This window comes from Hydra vulgaris, chromosome 07 (assembly GCF_038396675.1).
Source record: "Hydra vulgaris chromosome 07, alternate assembly HydraT2T_AEP".
In the NCBI taxonomy this organism is placed as follows: domain Eukaryota; kingdom Metazoa; phylum Cnidaria; class Hydrozoa; order Anthoathecata; family Hydridae; genus Hydra; species Hydra vulgaris.
In genome coordinates this window covers 20,310,001-20,330,960 of record NC_088926.1, presented here as the reverse complement: position 1 = coordinate 20,330,960, position 20,960 = coordinate 20,310,001, and the positions used below count along the sequence as shown (strand labels likewise).

The following is a 20,960-nucleotide window of genomic DNA, read 5'->3' as shown; positions in this document are numbered from 1 at the left end:
AAATAAATTTTTATGTATATCTATAATGTAAATGTATATAGGATTATGTAATATAATTATATTATGTGCTAATACTTTATTAAAATCTTTATTTTTTATTTTTTTTGAAGCTTTTTATTTACTAATTATTTATTGATGTATTTGCTGTTAAAATAAAACGTAAATCACGAAAAATTTAATACTTTTATGTAAATCAAAGATAATTTGTTTTAGATAATATTTTCGACAACATACAAACTATTTTATATTTAAAATGTTCAATTTTTAAATTTTCATATGAACAACATTTCTTTCATTTACGAAAACTATACGGCAGTTGAGTTGCCACAACCTTTCTGTTGTTTAACAGGAAAAACGTGTTGATTTTCAACAGAAATTACAGTTTATATACAGAAAATTTCCGCCAGCTTTGATGGCAAAACCTCCTGTTATTTAACAGAAATTAACGGAAAAAACCCATTGTATTTAAAGAGAAATATCGGTTTATTTATGGAAACTTCCGATTAAATGCGATGGATTTTTCCGTAAAATAACAGGAAGTTTTGTCATCATAGCTACCAGAAATTTTCTGTAGAAAACGCGATATTTTTTTAACAGCGTATATAAAATCTTGCAATGGAGTTTAAGGTTAAAATTCGTACCAAAATATAAAGTAATAAATATTACACAAGGTAAAAAAAAAGGTGCTTAATTTAGTATAACTATTGACAAGGGACTTTACGTAACAGCCGCAGATAAGCTTTGGGACCTAGATCTTTTAACCATTGTTTGTACTCGTTGTAGAGAGAGATAGAGACCAAACTACTAGGATGGTTTAGTAAAAAAAGCTAAAAAAGCTATCTGCCTAGATGTGTGAATCTTGGAGCTGGGAGAACTGAACGCCTTTTCACCTGCTGATAGCATATGGATTCATGAAAGCCATTAAATGCAGGGAACTAGTTAAAAACTAAACTAGAAAAATACGGACTAAATTTTAATGGTAATATTTCAATTAAAGATGGTGGAGCAGTTATGAAAAAGATAGGCTTTAGCTTGAAAAAACACCACTGCATTCTTTTTATACAATACACACTAAAAAAAAAAAGTAGAAATTCTACCTTAGGGTAGGATATGTGATATAACCTTAATAAGGTATAATTTTCTACCTTTTTAAGGTGAAAATTATATTAAAAACAATGATTAACAATTTTCTGCTTTAAAGGTATAATTTTCTACTTTAAAATATAGTAATTTATATCTTACTAAGGGTATATCCCATATTCAACTCTAAGGTAGAAATTTTTTTTTTAGTGTGTATTGTATAAAAAGGATGCGGTTGAACCATTATCTGTATCTGCTCAGTTGAATAAAAAAGACAACGAAAAGTAGATGATATAGTTGAAGAATTGAGCTTAGAATATGACTCGGCTTTTAACAATTATAACCAATATTAAGTATTATCAATTATAACAATTATTTGACCAGTGGTAAAATTATTTCATTGTTTTCTAATAAAAATGGTGTTCTTTAAAAGCAAATTGTTAATGAATTTGGGAAATAAGTCTGTTTTATTTTGAATAATACAACGAGATGATACCAGTGGCGGATCCAGTTTTTTTGGTGTTTGAGAGCTAACTTCAAAACATGGAGCAAACTCCAAACACTTGTATGTTTATACTTATTTTAAATAATGATGCTTAATGATGAAACAAAAAGCTTAACTTAAATATCATCACCCCCCCCCCTCATACCCCAGACATAAGGGGCAACAATTTGATGAAATATTATTTGTACTATTCTCAACTAGACTTATATTCAGAGATAATACTATGAAATTTAATATTTATCGATGAATATAAGTCTAGTTGAGAATAGTACAAAAAATATTTTATCAACTTGTTGCTCCTCACGTTTGGGGTATGTGTGTGGGAGATGGGGGGAGGGGGGATAAAGTTCAAGGGCTTTTTTGTTCCCAGCCTCAAATCATCGCAAATTATTTGCAAAGCATCATTATTTGACACAAGTATAAACATACAAGTGTTTGGAGTTTGCTCAAACACTAAAAAATGCTTGATGTGTACTGGATGACACAGTCTATTAAATATGGTTGAATGATTTTATAAATTGAATTTATGTGCCAGAAAGTCTTATTGATTTAAACATTGGCATTTCATATTTAAAAAATGAAACTAATTTTATTAATGTGATAGTACGTATGAATATAGCTGTAAATATAGCTGTGATAAATGTATGTGCAGCTGATTGGTTACTAAACACTGATGTCATTATAAAATTCATGCCCGATGAATTGTCTGCACAGAGTAATTATTTTTGATGTTATATAGTTTAAAAAAAAAGAAAAAAAAGAAGCTTTAATCATCTAGCTTCAAAGTGTGAAAAGTATGATGTGATAACGTTATAAATATCTTCCTTTTTCTTTTTCAAAATCCAATAAAGTAACTTTCTTTTTATAAGTTTTGCATTGAACAAAAATTAAAAGAAATTTTATTTTAGTAGAAACTTCTGTGTGCTTTGCAAAAAGTTTTGTATACTCTATGAAAAACTCAGTAACCCAACTATATTTTAGAAACTCTCTGAACTGTTCCGGTGATACCATATCTGTGAGCTCTAGCTTTATTCTTTATCTTGTCATTTGTCGAATAAATTTATAGCACAAATAACTTCCTTTTTTTAAAAATCTAATTCACTTCCAACAAGCTGCAAGCAACCACTATTAAGTCGGGATTTACTAGAAAACAAAGAATGGAGTTAAGAGGCAAGAAAACGGTTGATAGAAGTCTTGAAAAGTTGTAGGTTGTATGAGTCAGGAAAATATAAAGATGAGAGAGAGACCAAAGCATTGAAGGGAAAAAACTAGATGAATAAAAGTTTTAAGAGCATGAAAGGACAGATACAAAAAAAAATTGCAATTTAGCTGAATGACGAGTCAAGTGAGAACGAGTTTTGTTCAATAGAACTAGAGATAATAGCTCCTTTGAGCAGCGACTATGATAGTATTTGTAGAAAAGAAATAGAGATGCAACCTTACGATGACGGGAGAGGCTCAAGCTTGGCAGAAAAAGCAAGCCCAACTATAATACCAATGCGTTTTTGAACCTTGTCTAGAAGAGAAAGAGCATCACTAAAAGAACCTGCCTAAAGACATGACAGCAGTATACCATACAGGGATAAATAAGAGATTTAAAGAGATAAATATTGGAATCAGGAATAAGATAATAGGAAGCACAATAAAAAGAAGTTCACTATTAGTCATTAGCAGATGTTAACTTTGCAATTGTTTGCATATATGGTTTCCATGAGAGGTTATTGTTATATGATAATCCAAGAAGACATAAAAAGTTACAGGAGTATAAAGTTGAGTCGTAAGCAAATAAAGCCATTTTAGATGTAAGATTGTCAGGCAGATCATTAATGTAAATAAGAAACGACACAGGACCAAGGATAGAACCTTGAGCGACCCCAGAAGTTATGGAAAATGAAGAAGAACGTTGGCTTTTGAGGATGACTTTAATACTGTTGTTAAAAAGAAATGATTTGATAACCAAAAATTTGAAAACAATATTTAATCAAGCACTTATTAAATAGTTTAGAGAGAACTGAGGAGAATTCTGGAGAACACTTTTGTAAGTCTATGACAGGAATGTTGACTGAACCACAACTCATAGAAGAGTTTAATTAAGAAATGACTTAAAAAACGGACGCTGGGGTAATTTAGATGTCTAACTATGGGTTAACTTGTTTAACTGGAATGGTAAGAAGAGTATAGTCATTAGATTCAAGAGTTGAATAAGAGGAAAATTTTTTTGCAAATAGTTCTGCCTTATCCTTCGTAGAGGTAATAAGGTCAGACCCATTAATAACATAAATCAGTTTTTGAGTTTTTTTCTATGAAAATCCTGGAAAATTCTTTTTATAAAAAATTTTACGGTCAACAAATTGACAAAAGATGTGAGTAAATTCTGGAACGCTGGTAAAGGGATAAATGAAGTAACTAAAATCTACTGAATAATTTATGTTTCTCTAAAATGCTCAAAACTCAAAATCTCAGTTTTACTGTAAACAATCTGCGAAGCATAATAATTTATTTACTTTTTAAATATAAAATGTCAGATAATGATTCAGAAATCATTAAATCATTTTTATTTTTATAATTTCATTTCTAATAAATGATTCATTAGAATGGAATGTTCGATTTACCTTCAGTAAAATCAGTAACACTGTTGAAGGTTTTCCAAAAGGCTCTAGAGCCTAACCTCTGAGACATCAACTCAACCAATCACGAAGAACAATCATGAAGAAAATCAAAAAATAAATGTCAAATAATCTCAGTCAGCTCTAAAGCTGACTGAGATTTATTTTTTGATTTTCGTCGTGATTGATTGATTAGAACACAAGTTAGGGTCAGAGACAAGACACAAATCAAGGAGTGAAAGTAAGTGATTAGAGTTGTCTGGAAAACAAGTCATAAGGTTAACTGAGTAAAAGATTAAGAAATACAAAAGTTATGAGCTTTAATGCAAGCATAGTCAGTGATGTTACAGCCAAGCCATTCAGTATGATGAACATCAAAGTTATCAATAACAACATTATTGGCAGAGGAATAGAGCAAAGAAGAGCTTGATCAATATGGTCAGAAATTATATCTAAAAGAGTGAGAAGTCTTAAAAATAAGGTAAACAATAAAGAACAAAGAGAAAAGGATTCAATGCACACCCAAAACAGGGACACTATCTGTGCAACAACATGGCATGGTTTATAGTCTGATATTTTGTAGTTGTTGAACGAATCAGCCTCTATGAGAGCTCCCACAGAGTTCTGGAAACCCTACTACCAAGCAGACTCCATTGAACTGAGTTTTAGAGCTGTACCTTCATTAGGAGATAACAGGAAGAGTTGCACTATCAAGAAGCCACAAGTAAAAATCTATGAGTAGAGTCAAGAAGATCATTTATTTTCTAAAGTGAGAAATAATCTACATAGGTTTAAATCTACAGATTAAGCCTAACAGCCTGAAAGCCTAACAGATTGGAAAGGGGTGGAAGGCCAGTCAACATAATTTGCCTGCTTACCCCTAAAGTCTTTGTTTAGGAGACTTTCTACAAGACAGCAGGGATATACAGTTAACACCTGCCCAAGATGAGTACCTTTATCAAGACACCATCTTTAGCCTTTACTCAGCCAAGAGCCCCACGACAAGGGAATTTCAAGTCAAAGTTTATTTCTCCTAGCATTTGCCTGCAAAAGTAAACCCTAAAAGGCAGCAGTACACAGGGCAGGTAGTATTGGGTTATATGGTAATAGTAGCAGGGTGATCATGATGATCCTGAACCTGACCTGGAGTAGTTAAAAAAAGTTATTTCTATAAGCAGTACTTTAAAATATTAAACGGGATATTTTGGAAAAGCATTAAAAAAAACATTACATCTAAAGGAATTCTGGAAATTAAGGTGAGCCTTATAGCGTATTTTATAGTTGGTAACTGAGCTAACACTACACCAGAGATTTAAGCAGAACACAACATACAGTAACTTAAGGGTGAGTAAACACCACACAGAGGCTCAGACAGAACACAAACATACATATAGGAACTTAAGGGTAAATGAAGACCGTGCCAGAGGTTCAGACAGAAGACAAACATATATACTGTATCGGACAAAACGAGCGCAACCAAATAATGCTAATTTAGTTATATAAAAGTGATGCATTTTTTCAATTTAGAGAAATAAATATGTAATTGTTTAGAGACAAAGTTCTTCAAGTTTTATTCATCACAAAGTTCATTATTTGTACACGAAAATTAATCAAAAGTATTAAAAAAAGTTGATTTTCTTCTGGACAAAACAAGTGCAACTCGACAAAATGTTGACCAAGCTGTATTTCGCTATCAATATTTAGTGGCGAATCCTTTGTTTTCGATCACAGCCTTGCATCTTCGAGGTATAGATTCGATCAGGTGATCACTGAAACTTTGTGGAATCGCTGCCCAGGCCTTTTGGATTTGTTCAAACAGTTGATCCTTATTACGTACACCTTCACGATTAATTCTGCGGTTGACGATCTCCCACAGGTTCTCGATAGGGTTGAGATCTGGAGATTGAGGCGGCCAGTCCATCACCGATAGGTGATTGTCTTGAAACCACTGTTTGACTACTTTTGCAGTGTGTTTCGAATCGTTGTCTTGCTGAAAAACCCATTTTATTGGCATATTTCATTCAGCATGAGGTAACATAACATCTTTCAGGATATTTTTATACATGAAACGGTCCATTACTCCATCGTTTCGATGTATTGGACCTAGACTGTTAGCAGAAAAACACCCCCAGACCATTACATTGCCTCCACCATGCTTCACGGTCTTATGGCAGTAACGTAAATCAAGGCATTTTCCGGCCGGTCGACGTACACAGCAAATGCCATCGCTCCCAATGATGTTGAACTTCGATTCATCACTGAACAAGACAGTTCTGCACATTCCAGTCAATATGAGATGTACCAAACAGGAGTCTTTTCTTCTGGTTTTTTAGTGAAATCAGCGGTTTCTTTGCAGGGCGTCGAGAAAACAATCTGGCTTCAACAGCACGTCGTCTGATTGTTCGGTCCGATACAGGCAGCTCTAATTGCTTTTGTATCTCGACTGATGATATCCAGGGATCCTTCTTGACGGATCTGACGATCATAGAATCCTCTCTAGAAGTGGTGGAACGCGGTCTTCCACCTTTGTTATCTTTTTGTTAATTTTTCTGAACAAGCATTTTCTGAGGCCAAATTTTATGCTGAACATGAATTCACCAGGCATTTTTTTATACTCATCATTTGATGTTGAGATCTTGGCCATTTTTCAAAAATAGCCATTAAAACAAAATAAAAAATTTATGCATGCTGATCGAAATTAGACCTGGTCATATGTCCTTTCTATGGTATTCTTGGTCAATGAATTTTAATTTTAATATAAAATTGAGGTATTAACAATAGTTTAGTTCTAAAGCTATTCAAAAAGGTTGAAAACTTTTTAAATTAATTTCAAGCTTAAGATTGCACTTGAGTTACAGTGATTCAGAGGCAAAATAAATAAGCCACAGTTTGTTCTTATTTTGTACATCAATGTTATTGACAAGATCATTTACAGCCTTAAGAACATTTTAAAAGAAATTTGTCAAGAGTGAAATTTTGCACTATGATTAGTCTGTTGTCCAATTTTACACATCTTCTCTGTCTGATATCAGGAGCTACAGTGAGATAAAAATAACATAATTCTTTGAGAAGAAATAAATAACATATTTATCATTATTTTCAGTTAATGAGTCTAATACTCCAATATTAGCCTGTGTGACAGGGCTGCCATTCTTTTTACAATCGCCCAGTACTTTTAAAATTTTTTGAATTTTTCTGTTTTTTTAGTCTTCTGGCAGCCTGAATGGTTGCTATAAAGTCTTTTTCTAGTTTTCTGGGCTGTTTCACATCATCAGACATCCTCGCCCATTTTCATTTCTTTTTCTTATCCCTTTATGCAAGCTCAGTAAAGGATGAATTTCTGCGTAGACCATTTATCATCACTACATTTTTCCTGGATAAGATAGTGATGGTTGTGGAACCACCACATATTTGATACAGTTGTCAAATTTTTCAAATTCCGATTCACATCCCAGGTTTGTAAGGGGTGCCGGTTTCAACTTCTCGCAAACGATATCCAGATTTTTGAGGAAGTCTATTATAAAAACTTATGGTGTAGTGGTAGAGCGCTTGCCTCATAGGCAAGAAGTCCCAAGTTGATTCCTACCATATCCCTGGTAGTACTGTGCTTAACTTGTTCCTCGGCGCAGTTTTCTTGTTTGTTAAGGTTCATGTTTTGGAATTTTGAGCTAAGAGAGGGTTGTAACCATAACTAAAAGTACCATCCTCTACTGTAATAGCCTTCATGGCCTTGGGGAGGTAAATTGAAATAATAATAGCACTGATAAGAAGGTTTTTACCATCATTGGCTTTTCTTGGCTTTCAGGTTTCTGAGTTCAGGAATTTTGGTTTAAAAAAATTTATACACTATCCCAAGATTGTTCATTATTGGTAGAACAGCACTCTGAATTAGGAAAAATGAGGTCAGCAATAAATTGCAGACTTTAAACTGTTTTGTTTGTTTTAAAGGCGGTAAAAAAAATTTGACATAAAGGGGTTAGAAACAATAGAAACGAGGTCGGCAATTTTTTTCCGACCTCAAACACTTTAAGGTCAGCAGTTAGGTCAGCATTGCTGAATGCCAAACCTAATTCTGAGGGCTGGGTATACAATTTACAGTCATCCACCCCCAGAAGTATCTTAGAGTTCAGGATAGATTTCAGCACATCACTGAAACCAATTGTTTTGAAAGCAACTTATGAACACTGATTTTTTGTTCAGCATTTCTGAACTCTTTTTCCACAGCATGGCCCACACCCATAATACAGGTGCCAAACATTTGATAATTTTCTGGCTGTTCACATTTTAGCTTTTTAGTAACATCACATTGTCTCCAGCTCAATCAGTCATGAAGAAGACTATGGACTCAAGTATATCATCTATCGCAACATCACCTAGAGCTGCTAAGCATTTAATTCTAAAATGATGCAACTCTGCTTCATCTGATCCCGAATGACTAGCATTTTTTGTGTAGCTAGTAGTGACTGTTCTTCTTTGGTTATTTGAATTGAATAAAATTATATGATCAGTTTTAATGTATATACATACAATGACCCACTGTTTAGGTCATGTCATCTAGACCTGCTGTCATCAACTTTATCAAGCATGAGATCGGCAGCCATGCTCAAGTTCATAAAAGCCGCGCTTTGAAGATACATATTAATGCATTGTAGACTAGGAAATACATAAATCAAATCATTGCATGTACACCTTTGCCTCAGTACATCAGGTCCAGGTGTGTCATTGTCTTACTTTAAAGTATTGTCAGATTTTTCTAGGCCACTGGTGATGGACCAATTCTGTCCAAACACTGTGTTTGCAGAAGTCTAAATGATTCTAATGAAATCATTCCTGCTCACCTTGTAGTCTGCAATGCACTGAATTGTACATTGTAGTATTCATTCATCAATAATGACCAGTTTAAATCTTTATTTTTTAAAATGAACAAAGAGCATACTGTTTAACAGCGCAGAGCAGCACACTGTTGAGGTAAACATCAATTAAAAATCTGATTTTCACCTTGTCACTGGAGATGATAGATTGGGTTCATCCAGATTCATAGTGAAAAGTTTGAAATGTTTTGATGATGCAGGATATGTTGCTTTCTGGTTTTGTTGTGCACATATGAAGCATTCTCCAGTCTGGAGTTTAGGCAGAGTGATGAGTTTTTTTGTTCATTGTAAACTTCACAGCATTTTACAACATGATCGCTCCTTTTATTTATTGTGTTGTTGAATCCATGAAGCACATTTTTTTAGTATGATAACTTCTAGAGCAGCAATTATTGTTTTATACATTTAGGAGATGCGGCGCAATAGCACAAAAATGAGAAAAATAACATGTTTTTTTTTAGATTACACTTTTTTAGATTACTAATATTATATATAACATTTAATAGATTTTTATACAAAAAGTTTTACTATGTAATCTTTTCATGTTTTTTAAAAATAAACCTCTACTTTGTTATCAAACTTTTATTAATACTAACTCATTTTACAGTAAACTTTGTAGAAACAATATTTTGTTGCTTAGTTAAATTTAATTAAAGGAGTGCTTAGTGAGAAGTACAGCATTGTCATTGCTAGTCAGATAGCCTTGCTAAGTCAGATAGTTTACTTTGTGTTCATTTAGCCTTTCATATAGCAGTTGGTAGCATGTATGCAAATTGTTACAGGATTTTAAAATAATGGTTTTTTCATGCTTAATATTATTAAAATTAATACATCAAAAGTGCAAAATGGTTATAACTTATCCACTGTCATTTAAATTGTACACAATGTACTGTAAAAACATCATCAGAAAACCATATTTAACTAAAAATGCAATAACTCAATCAATTTAACTGCACTTAAGTATTAAATTAAGATAATCAAAAAAGTGAAGTAAGCTGACATTGCAAAAAAAGTAAACATAATTTAAATGTTCAAAATAAAGATAAGCAGCAAATAGTCTCATAGCAGCAAATCTACCAACAAAACCAAACATAGTACAAAAAATGTCTTAATGTTTATGCCAAAGCTTCAACGTGTAAAAACATTTGATCATATAAATGTCAAGATTTAAAATGCGGGTAGGAATTAGCAAAGTTGCTAACAAAATTAACATGTATTTAGGAACATGTTTTGCTTTATGTTTTATTATCAGAAAAAGAGAAAAGAGCACTAACGTGCATAAAATATACTTAAAGTCACAATAATGAAAAAAAAAAAAAATTTATTCAAATTACCTCTACTCTCTGTTTGTGTGTCTTGGAAGCTTTTTTTAGAATTCTTTCGGAAGCCTAGAGTAAAAATTTTATTTATAATTGTGAACTTGTTAAATTTTAGTTATAATTAAGAACTTGTTAAATTTTAGTTATAATTAAGAACTTGTTAAATTTTAGTTATAATTAAGAACTTGTTAAATTTTAGTTATAATTAAGAACTTGTTAAATTTTAGTTATAATTATACATTATTTTTGGTTAAAAGCAATTGTATGTATGGCTTAGGACTAGCACAGATTAACTATATACTTTTAGACAGATATGGTAATTAAAACAAACAAACCAGTATGTTGAGACATTGAAAAATTGATTTTAAAATTTTAAAATCAATTTTTCAATTAAATATAAGAAAAACAGAAAATTAATAGATAATAATAGATAGACATATTTCATTATTAACACTTATGCCCAGCTTATGTGCTGAAAACTTAATAACACATAATAACAAAAGCAAGTAATTGATTAGTTATCTTAGTAAAAAAATGTTCTCTAACAATATCTAAATTTTATTATCACTTCAAGCATGGCATAAATTAATATCACAAGTGATTTATATATACTTTTAAAGGAATCCTTCTGGTTTATTTGAATTAGAACTTAGTCTTTAAAAAGTTTTTATTTTTATTTTTTTAAATTAGTTAAAAAACCTTTTGTTAAAGTTGCTGCATTACATCCTTAACCTCCTATTATCTCCTTAACCTCCTATTACCTCCTTAACTGGAGTATTAGTTAACAAATTTCAATTTCTTAAAAACCATTACTAAACGAGCTTTTTTAAAAATTTCTGTTTAATCCTATATATAAAACAATAAACCTCAATTTTCTATACTACAATAAGATTTTAGTAACAATCGTAGTAGTGCCAAGCTAGTGACTGACATAAATTGTATATAAAACAAATGACATTGTGGGAAACCATTTTGTGTCAATTGACATGTGCCTCATAACTACCAAATATTATCAACATAAGCTGTCTAACATTTTATATAAAAAAATTGAAACGCTTTTTAAAAAGTTAACATTGTTGTTGAAAAAGCTTTCAAAAAATAAATTGTTATACACATGAAAATAAGTATAATACTCCCTCCGTTCTGAAATACTATTCAAATTTGGATTCAACATAAAGAATTATTGAAACTAATTTTGTTGTTAATTTTTTTAAATTTTTTATATAAAACTAATTATTTTTAAACATTTTAAACATTCAATACTAATAGATTATTAAATGTTTAAAATGTTCACAAAAAATTAATTTTATAAAAAAAATTTAAAAAATGAGCAACAATTTATTTCCAATAATTCTTTACATTAAATGCAAATCGAAACAGTATTTTGAAACGGAGGGAATAACTTTAAATATTAAAATAAGTTAGCAATGTAGTAGAAAACTGTATTCTTCATAAGTAAAGGTAAAGAGTTCAAACCCTGCCATGTCCCTAAGAGTACTGAATTCAGCTTATTTCTGTGCGCAGCAGCCTCCCTTAGCAGGGTTTGTATTTCAGAGTTATAGTCAAAAAAAGAGAACAACAATTATAATATATAATTTTAAGTAAATAATTTATAAATTGCGGGGTAAAGCATAAATGGCGATAATGTTTATCTGACAGGATAAACTAGGTATTGGTGCCGAGCCTCTTCGAAACGCTGGTAATAATAAACGTGATTCTGAGAAGAAGTTTATTATAAGAAATAATTAATTATAAATATATAATTTTACATATTATATAATTATAAGTAAAAAACATAGTTCACATTTAATTAACATTAAAGCATAATTAGCATTATGATTATTGTCATGAAAACAAATGTCATGCAAAACCTGTAAAGTTAACAATAATATTGAAAAAAATTACAAGTTTATTTTAAAACAATATTGTAAACAAAAATAAGAAAATAAATGCAAAAATAAATACCTAATAGTGTACATAAAATACATAATCTTTTACATACTTTATTATAAATACATACACAAATTAATTTATTTAATTATTGTAACAGAAATTTACAAGCAAAACTGACTGTAAATTGGAAATAAAAGCAATTATTTTCATGAGACAAAAAAATATAAAATTACTAAGTTAACAATAACAGCAAAGAACAAATATACTATATAAACTATATTATGATATATTATTAATATATTATAATATAATATAATATTATAATATATTATTATATTATGTAGTGGTGGTTATTATATTAAATATACTAAAAGAAAATTAAAAATTATTTATTTTTTCTGTTGTGTCTTGTTATTTTTTATTGATAGAGTTTGCTAATTTTGTATATTTGCGTTACAAAGTTAGCAAACTCTATCATTAAAAAATAACAAGACACAACAGAAAACATAAATAATTTTTAATTTTCTTTTATTAACTTTATTTAATCTTTGCTACCAGAGAAATTTATAGCAAATAGAAGAATTTTATTTAAGCTCTTTTTTTAATTAATAATTTAACTGCAATCATGATTTCATTAATTACATCTTTTTTTAGTTGTTTTGTTATACTTTCTTTTTTTTTTTCAACCATTTCATTTATTTCTATTTAATTTTTTTCCTATAATACTTTTTACACTGCGGCTATTTTTTTCAATTTATTCTTTACTTTTTTTACAACTAAACAAATGGTTGCAATGGCTGCAATGGTTCTGCCAAATGCAATATCATTGCAACTATATTGCAACTTATATTTGTAATGATATGAGTTTAATCTAACTCAAGCCCAGATTTAGGCATGGACCGGTGAGCCATGGCATAGGGACCCCCACCAACCAAAAAAGAAAAATATTTTATTGACAACTTGATTAAAGTAGATCCTAGATTTTATCTTTACAAAAAATTTTATTATAAAAAATACATTTTATCAGGAAAAAATAAGTTTTTAATATACATTTTAATGATTATTGTAAAAAAAAGTTGTATGTAATTTGCATATATAAGTTATGCCTATGCACCAGTAGTGATTTGGCTTATTACCTTATGTTGATGCATTAGCCAATGCTAATTAATCGGCTTAAATAATCAGTCAATTAATCTGCCGATAGTTAAGCCGATTATTTGGCAATGATCGATACATTGACATTGGCTAAAAAGCAAAACCACTACTAGTGTATAGGTACAATTTACATATGCAAATTAATTACCTAATATTAATATATTACCTTCATATACATACATTAAACCCTATTATTAGCCACAATCGGCTTTTTTCATCGGTACATCACTATTATTTAATGACCTGTAAGCGCTGATAATAAACTGTAGTCGATTACACAATAGTTAAAGCAGTACACAATAGTTGTTGAGCTGAGACAACTATTATATACTGTTTGCACACTGTATTGTGTACTGTTTGTACACTGTATTGTGTACTGTTTGCACACTGTGTTGTGTACTGTTTGCACACTGTATGCATAGCAGTTAATCATAAATCTCACTTTTCTGTTTTACAGAAAATTTTTAAAACTATAAAAAGTTAATATTTACAATAGGAAGTAAACTTGCTGTCTGTTACAGGAAAAGTTATTTAAATCGTGACCTAATATAGACAGCTATAGGTTTTTCTCACTTTCTTTTTCAATAAACCAGTTTACAGCTATCTTGAACTTTGAAAAATTTTCTGGGGATGCCTCCACATCCAAATGACACCAAGGTAAATCCAGCCCTAATCTAACTCAAACTATAACATAATAGTAAAAATATTTCATAATATAACATAATATAACATAATAGTAAAAATATTTCATGTGCAAAAAGCTTGCTTTGCTGGAACTGAGCAATAAAAACTCACACAAAAAAAAATATATATTTTTGAAAAAAATTTGTTAAGGAGGATAAGTAAAGATAAGCTAAGGAGAAAAACATATTCACAAAAGCACAGAAAAATATATTCAAAAATTATAGTCAACAAAAGTTGTATTGTCAAAGTAAAGCTAAAAGTGTGTAACAAGCTAAAATCTAAAAAAATAAAACAAAGTTGAGAAATATTATTTAATTTATAGTTAAGAAATATTATTTAATTTATAGTTGAGAAATATTATTTAATTTATAGTTAAGAAATATTATTTAATTTATAGTTGAGAAATATTATTTAATTTATAGTTAAAAAATATTATTTCAATGTTATGTAATCGAAAACAAAAATGAAATATTAAATATAAAATTAACATAGTAAAAAGAAGTAAACTAAATAAAAACAAGAAATAACAAAATCAAATAAAACAAATTTAAGCAAAAAACTAAAAACAAATATTTTAACAATAATATAGCTCAACAAAGAAATGACTTTCCAACAAATCAACATAAAATAACATGTTAACCAGGAAAAACGAAAAATTAGAATGGGAAATCTTAATAAGTATATAAAAACTATAAACAATTGAAATAAGTTAAAAACTCCTTTTATAAACAAAACTTATGTAGTTGAATATCAGATCAATAACATAAATAACTAAATAATTGTTAGAAATTGATAAAATACATAAAATTACACTAGACAACAAAATATTATGAAATATTATTATAAATAAAGCCATATAATATTATTATGTTATAATTTAAATGTAAAATTTTCAAAACTGTGGGACACTTAGCATGGTTAACAGTGTTAAACGCAACTCTGTCTGGTTTACAAATCAATGTTACTAGACTTATTTTATAAAAAGATAATAATTCAAAATATAGGTCCCAACTAACTAGAAGTTTTAACAGGAGTTACAATCTCAATATAGTTTGGTCTATAGGTCCATAGACGTTGTAACAAATTTGAGAAGAAAATGAAAATTAGATGAACACAGTTTGGCCTTCTCAAAACCTTGATCAAAAGCTTCTTAAATTACTATGGAACAAGCTGAAAAGAAACCAGAATATGGTATCCATCATCAAAGAAGATTATGTAAGTTAACTTGTTAGTTATAAAGGTATTTGGGACAATATATGAGAATTTATTATAAAAATACATTTTAAATTAGTAACAAAGTGATTAAATAATTTTTTAATAAAAAATTATAAAATATCTTTTAATGAAAAAAATGTTAGCATATACACCTTGTAACATTATTTTTTATTTTGTAACGCTATTTTTTAAACGACAAACTTATTTGCTTTATCAAAGTTAAAATAAAAACTGAGGTGAGGAGACTTTATAAACTGCATTGAATGTTTTTTTTTGAATAAAATTTTCTATATTAAAGATAAGGTCACTTGGATAAGGATTTTTTCAACTTGTTGATTCTTCCTTTTTGATTTAAGCTTTTTTTATCAGTTTGTTAGGAACTTTAGTTAAGTTTAATACACCATAATACATTAGATATTGATGTTTATCATTATTGACACATGTCAATTGTTAAATTATTTGTTAATCTACTTACCTGCTTTACATTTTCTTACAACATTAAAAGATTTTGTAACATAAATGTTGATGCAGACTTGAAAGTAAAGTTGTTAATTACTATAAGTGAATAACACTTTTACTGTCAATAAGTTATTGAGTTCCATCATTATCTAAAACTTCAAAAGGTGAACTAAGCTTGCAAACAAATATTGTCAAGTCAAACTTTACCTGCTTTCATTGGTTTGAGTTATATTTCTGAATTTGTTTATTTGATTTCTGATTTTCGAATAAACAATCATCAATTGTTATTAGTTTTAGCTATTTTGTCTCTTTTTTGTAATTAAATTTATATTTCATAAGTACTTTTTTAATTTTAGCAAATGTTTCTTCGAAGATGTTTGGCTTTGACATGACTAGTATTTGTAAAAGTATTGCCACAGTTTAACTTATGCAATTTGAAGCAAATTTTGCACTTGGCTTCTAACCCATTTAGCTATTCAAAAAATTTCTAAATACTACATTACTTTGCCATCATCAATTTTGAAACAAATACAATATAACTTTAAATCAATAGAAAAAAAGTAGATATAAATCTGATTTTAAACAAACATAAACAACTTCATTTTAAACAACAACATTCAAAACTTACTCTAAGTCTACAATCCAGGTTCCATTTTCACAGCATACTAAACAATAATAAACAAAAACTACGAACCATTTTGGATAAATGTTAACAAACAAGTATTTTTCCACTTTTCAGTTGTATTTCAAATGTTTACTTGAACTAAATATGCCAAAATTGAGTTTTTTAATGAATTTCATAAATGGTATCCCAATATCTTGAGAAAAACAAATTAATTAGTTTAGGTTTAATTTTTTTCAAATTCAAAATAATTTGATTGGTTTGATTTGATTTAGTCTTTTTTGTTTGACTTTAACTAAATAAACAGTTTGGTTAAACATACGGCCTTAGTAAAAATGTCAATGAGCTGAAGATGCATATTTTTCTTTAAATACCTGGAGAGTGATATTGATTGATTATCAGCTGTTTAAGGTCATTTTGGAAAATATTATAATTTATTAAACCGAAACGCTATATCATTTTTGTAATTACACAGTGGTGGCCAAAAGTCTTGGAACAAAACATTTAACGACCAAAAAAATTTATTTTTGATCTAAAGTATAAATTTTAAAAGTTTGATGCTTTTGTTTTTACATAGCAATGTTTATAGTTACATATTTGTATATTGCGCAATTTATTATCGTTTTTTATTATTCATAAGCAATTTATCAGCTATATTATGCCAGAACTTTCACCTAAAAAAAGAGGAATTATTGCTGCATTATATGAACAAGGTTTAGTTCAAAGAGAAATATCTGAAAAGCTTGGTTGTTCATTATCAACTGTAAGTAGAACTTTAAAAAGGCATAAAGAAGAGCCCCAATTAAATTTTACTTCAAAGATGAGATCAGGCAGGCCCAGAGCAACCACCTCAAGAACTGACAAACTTATTGGCCGGATCAGCCATGCAAATCCACGGCTATCTGCACACGAGATTTCAAAAGAAATTTTTATTGAGGAAAAAAGTAAGTGACCGAACAGTTAGAAGAAGGCTTTTGGTTGATTTCAAAATGAAGGCATACAAGCCAGCAAAAAAACCTTTTTTATCATTAAAAAACCTAAAAGATCAAAAAACATTTTGTCAGCGCTACAAAAATTGGACTGGAGAAAATTGGCCTAAAGTTCTTTTTTCTGATGAAACATGTATTAAACAACTTAATGTTACAAACAACTTTGTAAGAAGACCAAAAAACTGTAGATATATGCCAAAATATACAGTTAGCAGTGTCAAGGCTCCTGTGTCTTGTATGGTTTGGGGTGCTATTTCTGCCAAAGGACGTGGGCCATTATGGATAATGCCCAAGAATACCACAATAAACAGCAAAGTCTATTTGGATGTTATGAAGGAGAAGTTGCCACCTTTCATGCAGATCTTGAACTGTACTTATTTCCAACAGGATGGTGCACCATGCCACACAGCCAAAATTGTAAAGAAGTGGTTTGCTGATGAAGGAATTCAAACCCTTGAAAATTGGCCTGGGTCATCACCAGATCTTAATGTTATTAAAAATTGTTGGCATATTATGAAAGTAAAAGTTGCTGCCAAAAAGCCTAGATCCTATAATGATTTAGTTGAAGCAATCAAATCAGTATGGATCCATGAAATTACACCAGACTATTGTACAAAACTTGTTAACAGCATGCCAAAACGTATCTAAATGGTAATTGACAATAACTATGCTTCCATTAAATATTGAACTTTTATCATGTATGTGCATGTACCTATCATCTTTAAAATTGTTATAAACACTTATTTTATTGAATTTACTAATAAATTGTTTTTTACACAAATATATTGATTTCATAACATAAAATATGATGTTCCAGGACTTTTGGCCACCACTGTAGTGTCATTCAGAGTTAACAAGTATTAAAAAAGTGATGATATAAATGCAACATAAACAAAGATAAAATATAAAACAAAGATAAAATAACATAATTCAACCAATTAAATAGAAATGTGTTTCTACTTGATATAAAATGTTTAAAAAATTATTTAAATAGCTTTTAAACATTAATTTAATGCAAATTTAAATAATTTTTTTTTAAATTAAAAATTCATTAAATTTGAATTTAACTGCATTTGCATTTAAAAATATCTAATTAACAATACAATTTACATTTAACCACATTTATTTAACAAAATAATTATACTATAAACTTTTAATAATGTTGAAAATAAATTTCTTTGATAGTTTGTACATCAATCTATTTTAAACAAGTTAAAATTAAATGCCTTTGAATAAAAAAATCCCCCCTTTTCAATGCATAATCATGATTAAGATTGAAATCTGTCATAAATGATATATTTAAGCCATCTCTGTAATATAAATTCTGTTTTACTTGTGAGTGTTTCAATAATAACGAAGATGTTTAATTACAACTATGTAAGTAAAAAAGTGCCAAAATAATCCAAACTGATAAAAAGCTTGACTCTTGTAGATAAGCTTTTTGTAGGTGATTTGGAATGGTTGGACAGCGTTTTAGAATTAAGGTTCTTTATTAAAAAAAAATTTTGCTCTTTGCAAACTTCATCAGACATTTCAGTTCAGAGTGTAAACTTAAAAGGTAGTTTTGATTGGAATATGCTTTTTTCCAATAATTCTTTCAGTTTAAGTAATTAATTTATGTTTTTTTAATTAAAAAAAAAAATTATTTTTGCAAGTAAGACTGTTTTTTTTTTAGTTGCTTACAAAAATTAAATATACATTTTTATAATTAATCACTATAAGTTTTAGAATATGACAAACTATAATATTACTATAATATAATATAGCTTTAAAATAATTGCACATTAACATGTTAACATTTATCAACCTTAAAAATAAAAAAAAATAAATATATATATATATATATATATGTATGTATGTATGTATGTATGTATGTATGTATGTATGTATGTATGTATGTATGTATGTATGTATGTATGTATGTGTATGTATATGTATATATATATGTACTATATATATATGTATTATATATATATATATGTATTATATATATATATATATGTATTATATATATATATATATATATATATATATATATATATATATATATATATATATATATATATATATATATATATATATATATATATATATATATATATACATTAGGGATATGACAATTTTTAAAGACCCTATCCCCATGTTATTTTTTGTGGAGTTTTAATGCAAAGATCAAGAAAAATCCAATGGCAAGTGTCAACATTAAAAAAATGTCACCCCCTTATTCAAATTTATAAAAATATATACAATTATACATTGTACAAAATGGCTTTTTATAATCAGAAATACAAACATCCATCCATTTTAGTGTTCATTTGTCAAAAGAAATTTAATGTTAATTTTTTCAATGCTTTTGCACAATGGAAGTAAATCCTGCAGAACTTTAATTGCACGTTCAGCACAAATGTTTGACCTTTGAGTTGGGATTGGAGTTGGCTCAATCGATCAAAAAGTCCTTAAAGTCTTTATTGCCTTTGAGTGATCTTTGCAAACGGCTGCCAAATTATTGTAGTTATCCTGATTATAAACCTGACCACAAAACCAGATGTCACTCCATGTGCCACTAATAAAGTCACTTGATGACTGACCTTCGGCTGACTGTCGAAATTCTGGAAGTAAAATATAAGCTAGCAAAGCATAAATTGCTCGGCTATTCCATCTTGCATTACTTATATTTGGCAAAGTTCTGAAATTTACTTTAGGGAAGCATCCTGTTTTCTTAAACTGTCTGTAACAAGTGATCAAGTGATGAAGGAAAGCCATATCATCTCTCCAAACAATTTCTTCTTCCTTCAAAGCATCTCCAGAATTGTCAAAAGATGCTTTCAGTTGCTGGTATCCTTCTGTAATTCTGCTAATGAACCAATAATTGAGATTAGGCAAGGTTGTTGCTGCTTCAAAATAATCATTCATCACATATTTTAGTAATGTATTAAGAACATGATGTTGGCATCCAATATAAAGAGGTTTGTCTAATCCAAGCTTAACAAAATGCTTCTGTAGTAGTGTGACTGCTCCAACAGATTTTCCTGTATTTGCAGAGCTTGTATCAGAAATTATTAACTTAATTGCAGGCCATAGCTTATATTCATCAAGCACAGTTTTTATTCCATTGAATATTATTTCACCTTTTCCATTGATCAGTGCAAGAACTGCTAGTTTAACTTCTCTATTTTCATTTTTTAGAACTACAACCTGGTACTCTGTATTCTTTATGTGCTTCCCATCAAAGTGCAAGCTCCAGTTTTCGTTTCTTAGAGTTTCAATAAAATGTTTTTTAAATTTTTCTCCTGCTTTCATTGTAGCTTTGTAAACACCACTTTGACTTGGAGTTGCAATAGAAATTCCATCTTTTGCAAGAGTTTTACAGACTGTGTGTGCCTTTCTTGAACTCAGTTTTGATTTTGTCATCAAAAAACTGATTATTGCATAATCAGTTTTTTGTCTTTTACATGTTGTTGGAGCTTCTGAATTTTGAGAACCACTGTCAGAATCTTGTTTTTCTTCTTCAGTGCTAAAATGTTCTTCATCTTCACTGCTTAAATCATCCTTAGTATCTTGA

At 29.2% G+C, this 20,960-nt stretch overlaps 1 protein-coding gene across 1 annotated transcript in view; it reads right to left on the bottom strand.

Moving 5' to 3' along the window:
* Window positions 1-20,960, bottom strand: part of LOC124806588 (protein FAM32A) — a 51,230-nt gene that overhangs the window by 14,290 nt on the left and 15,980 nt on the right. Inside the window, exon 3 of the mRNA XM_065800686.1 lies at window positions 10,397-10,450. Within this exon, the coding sequence (XP_065656758.1) occupies window positions 10,397-10,450 (54 nt within the window). The remainder of the gene's footprint in view (window positions 1-10,396; window positions 10,451-20,960) is intronic.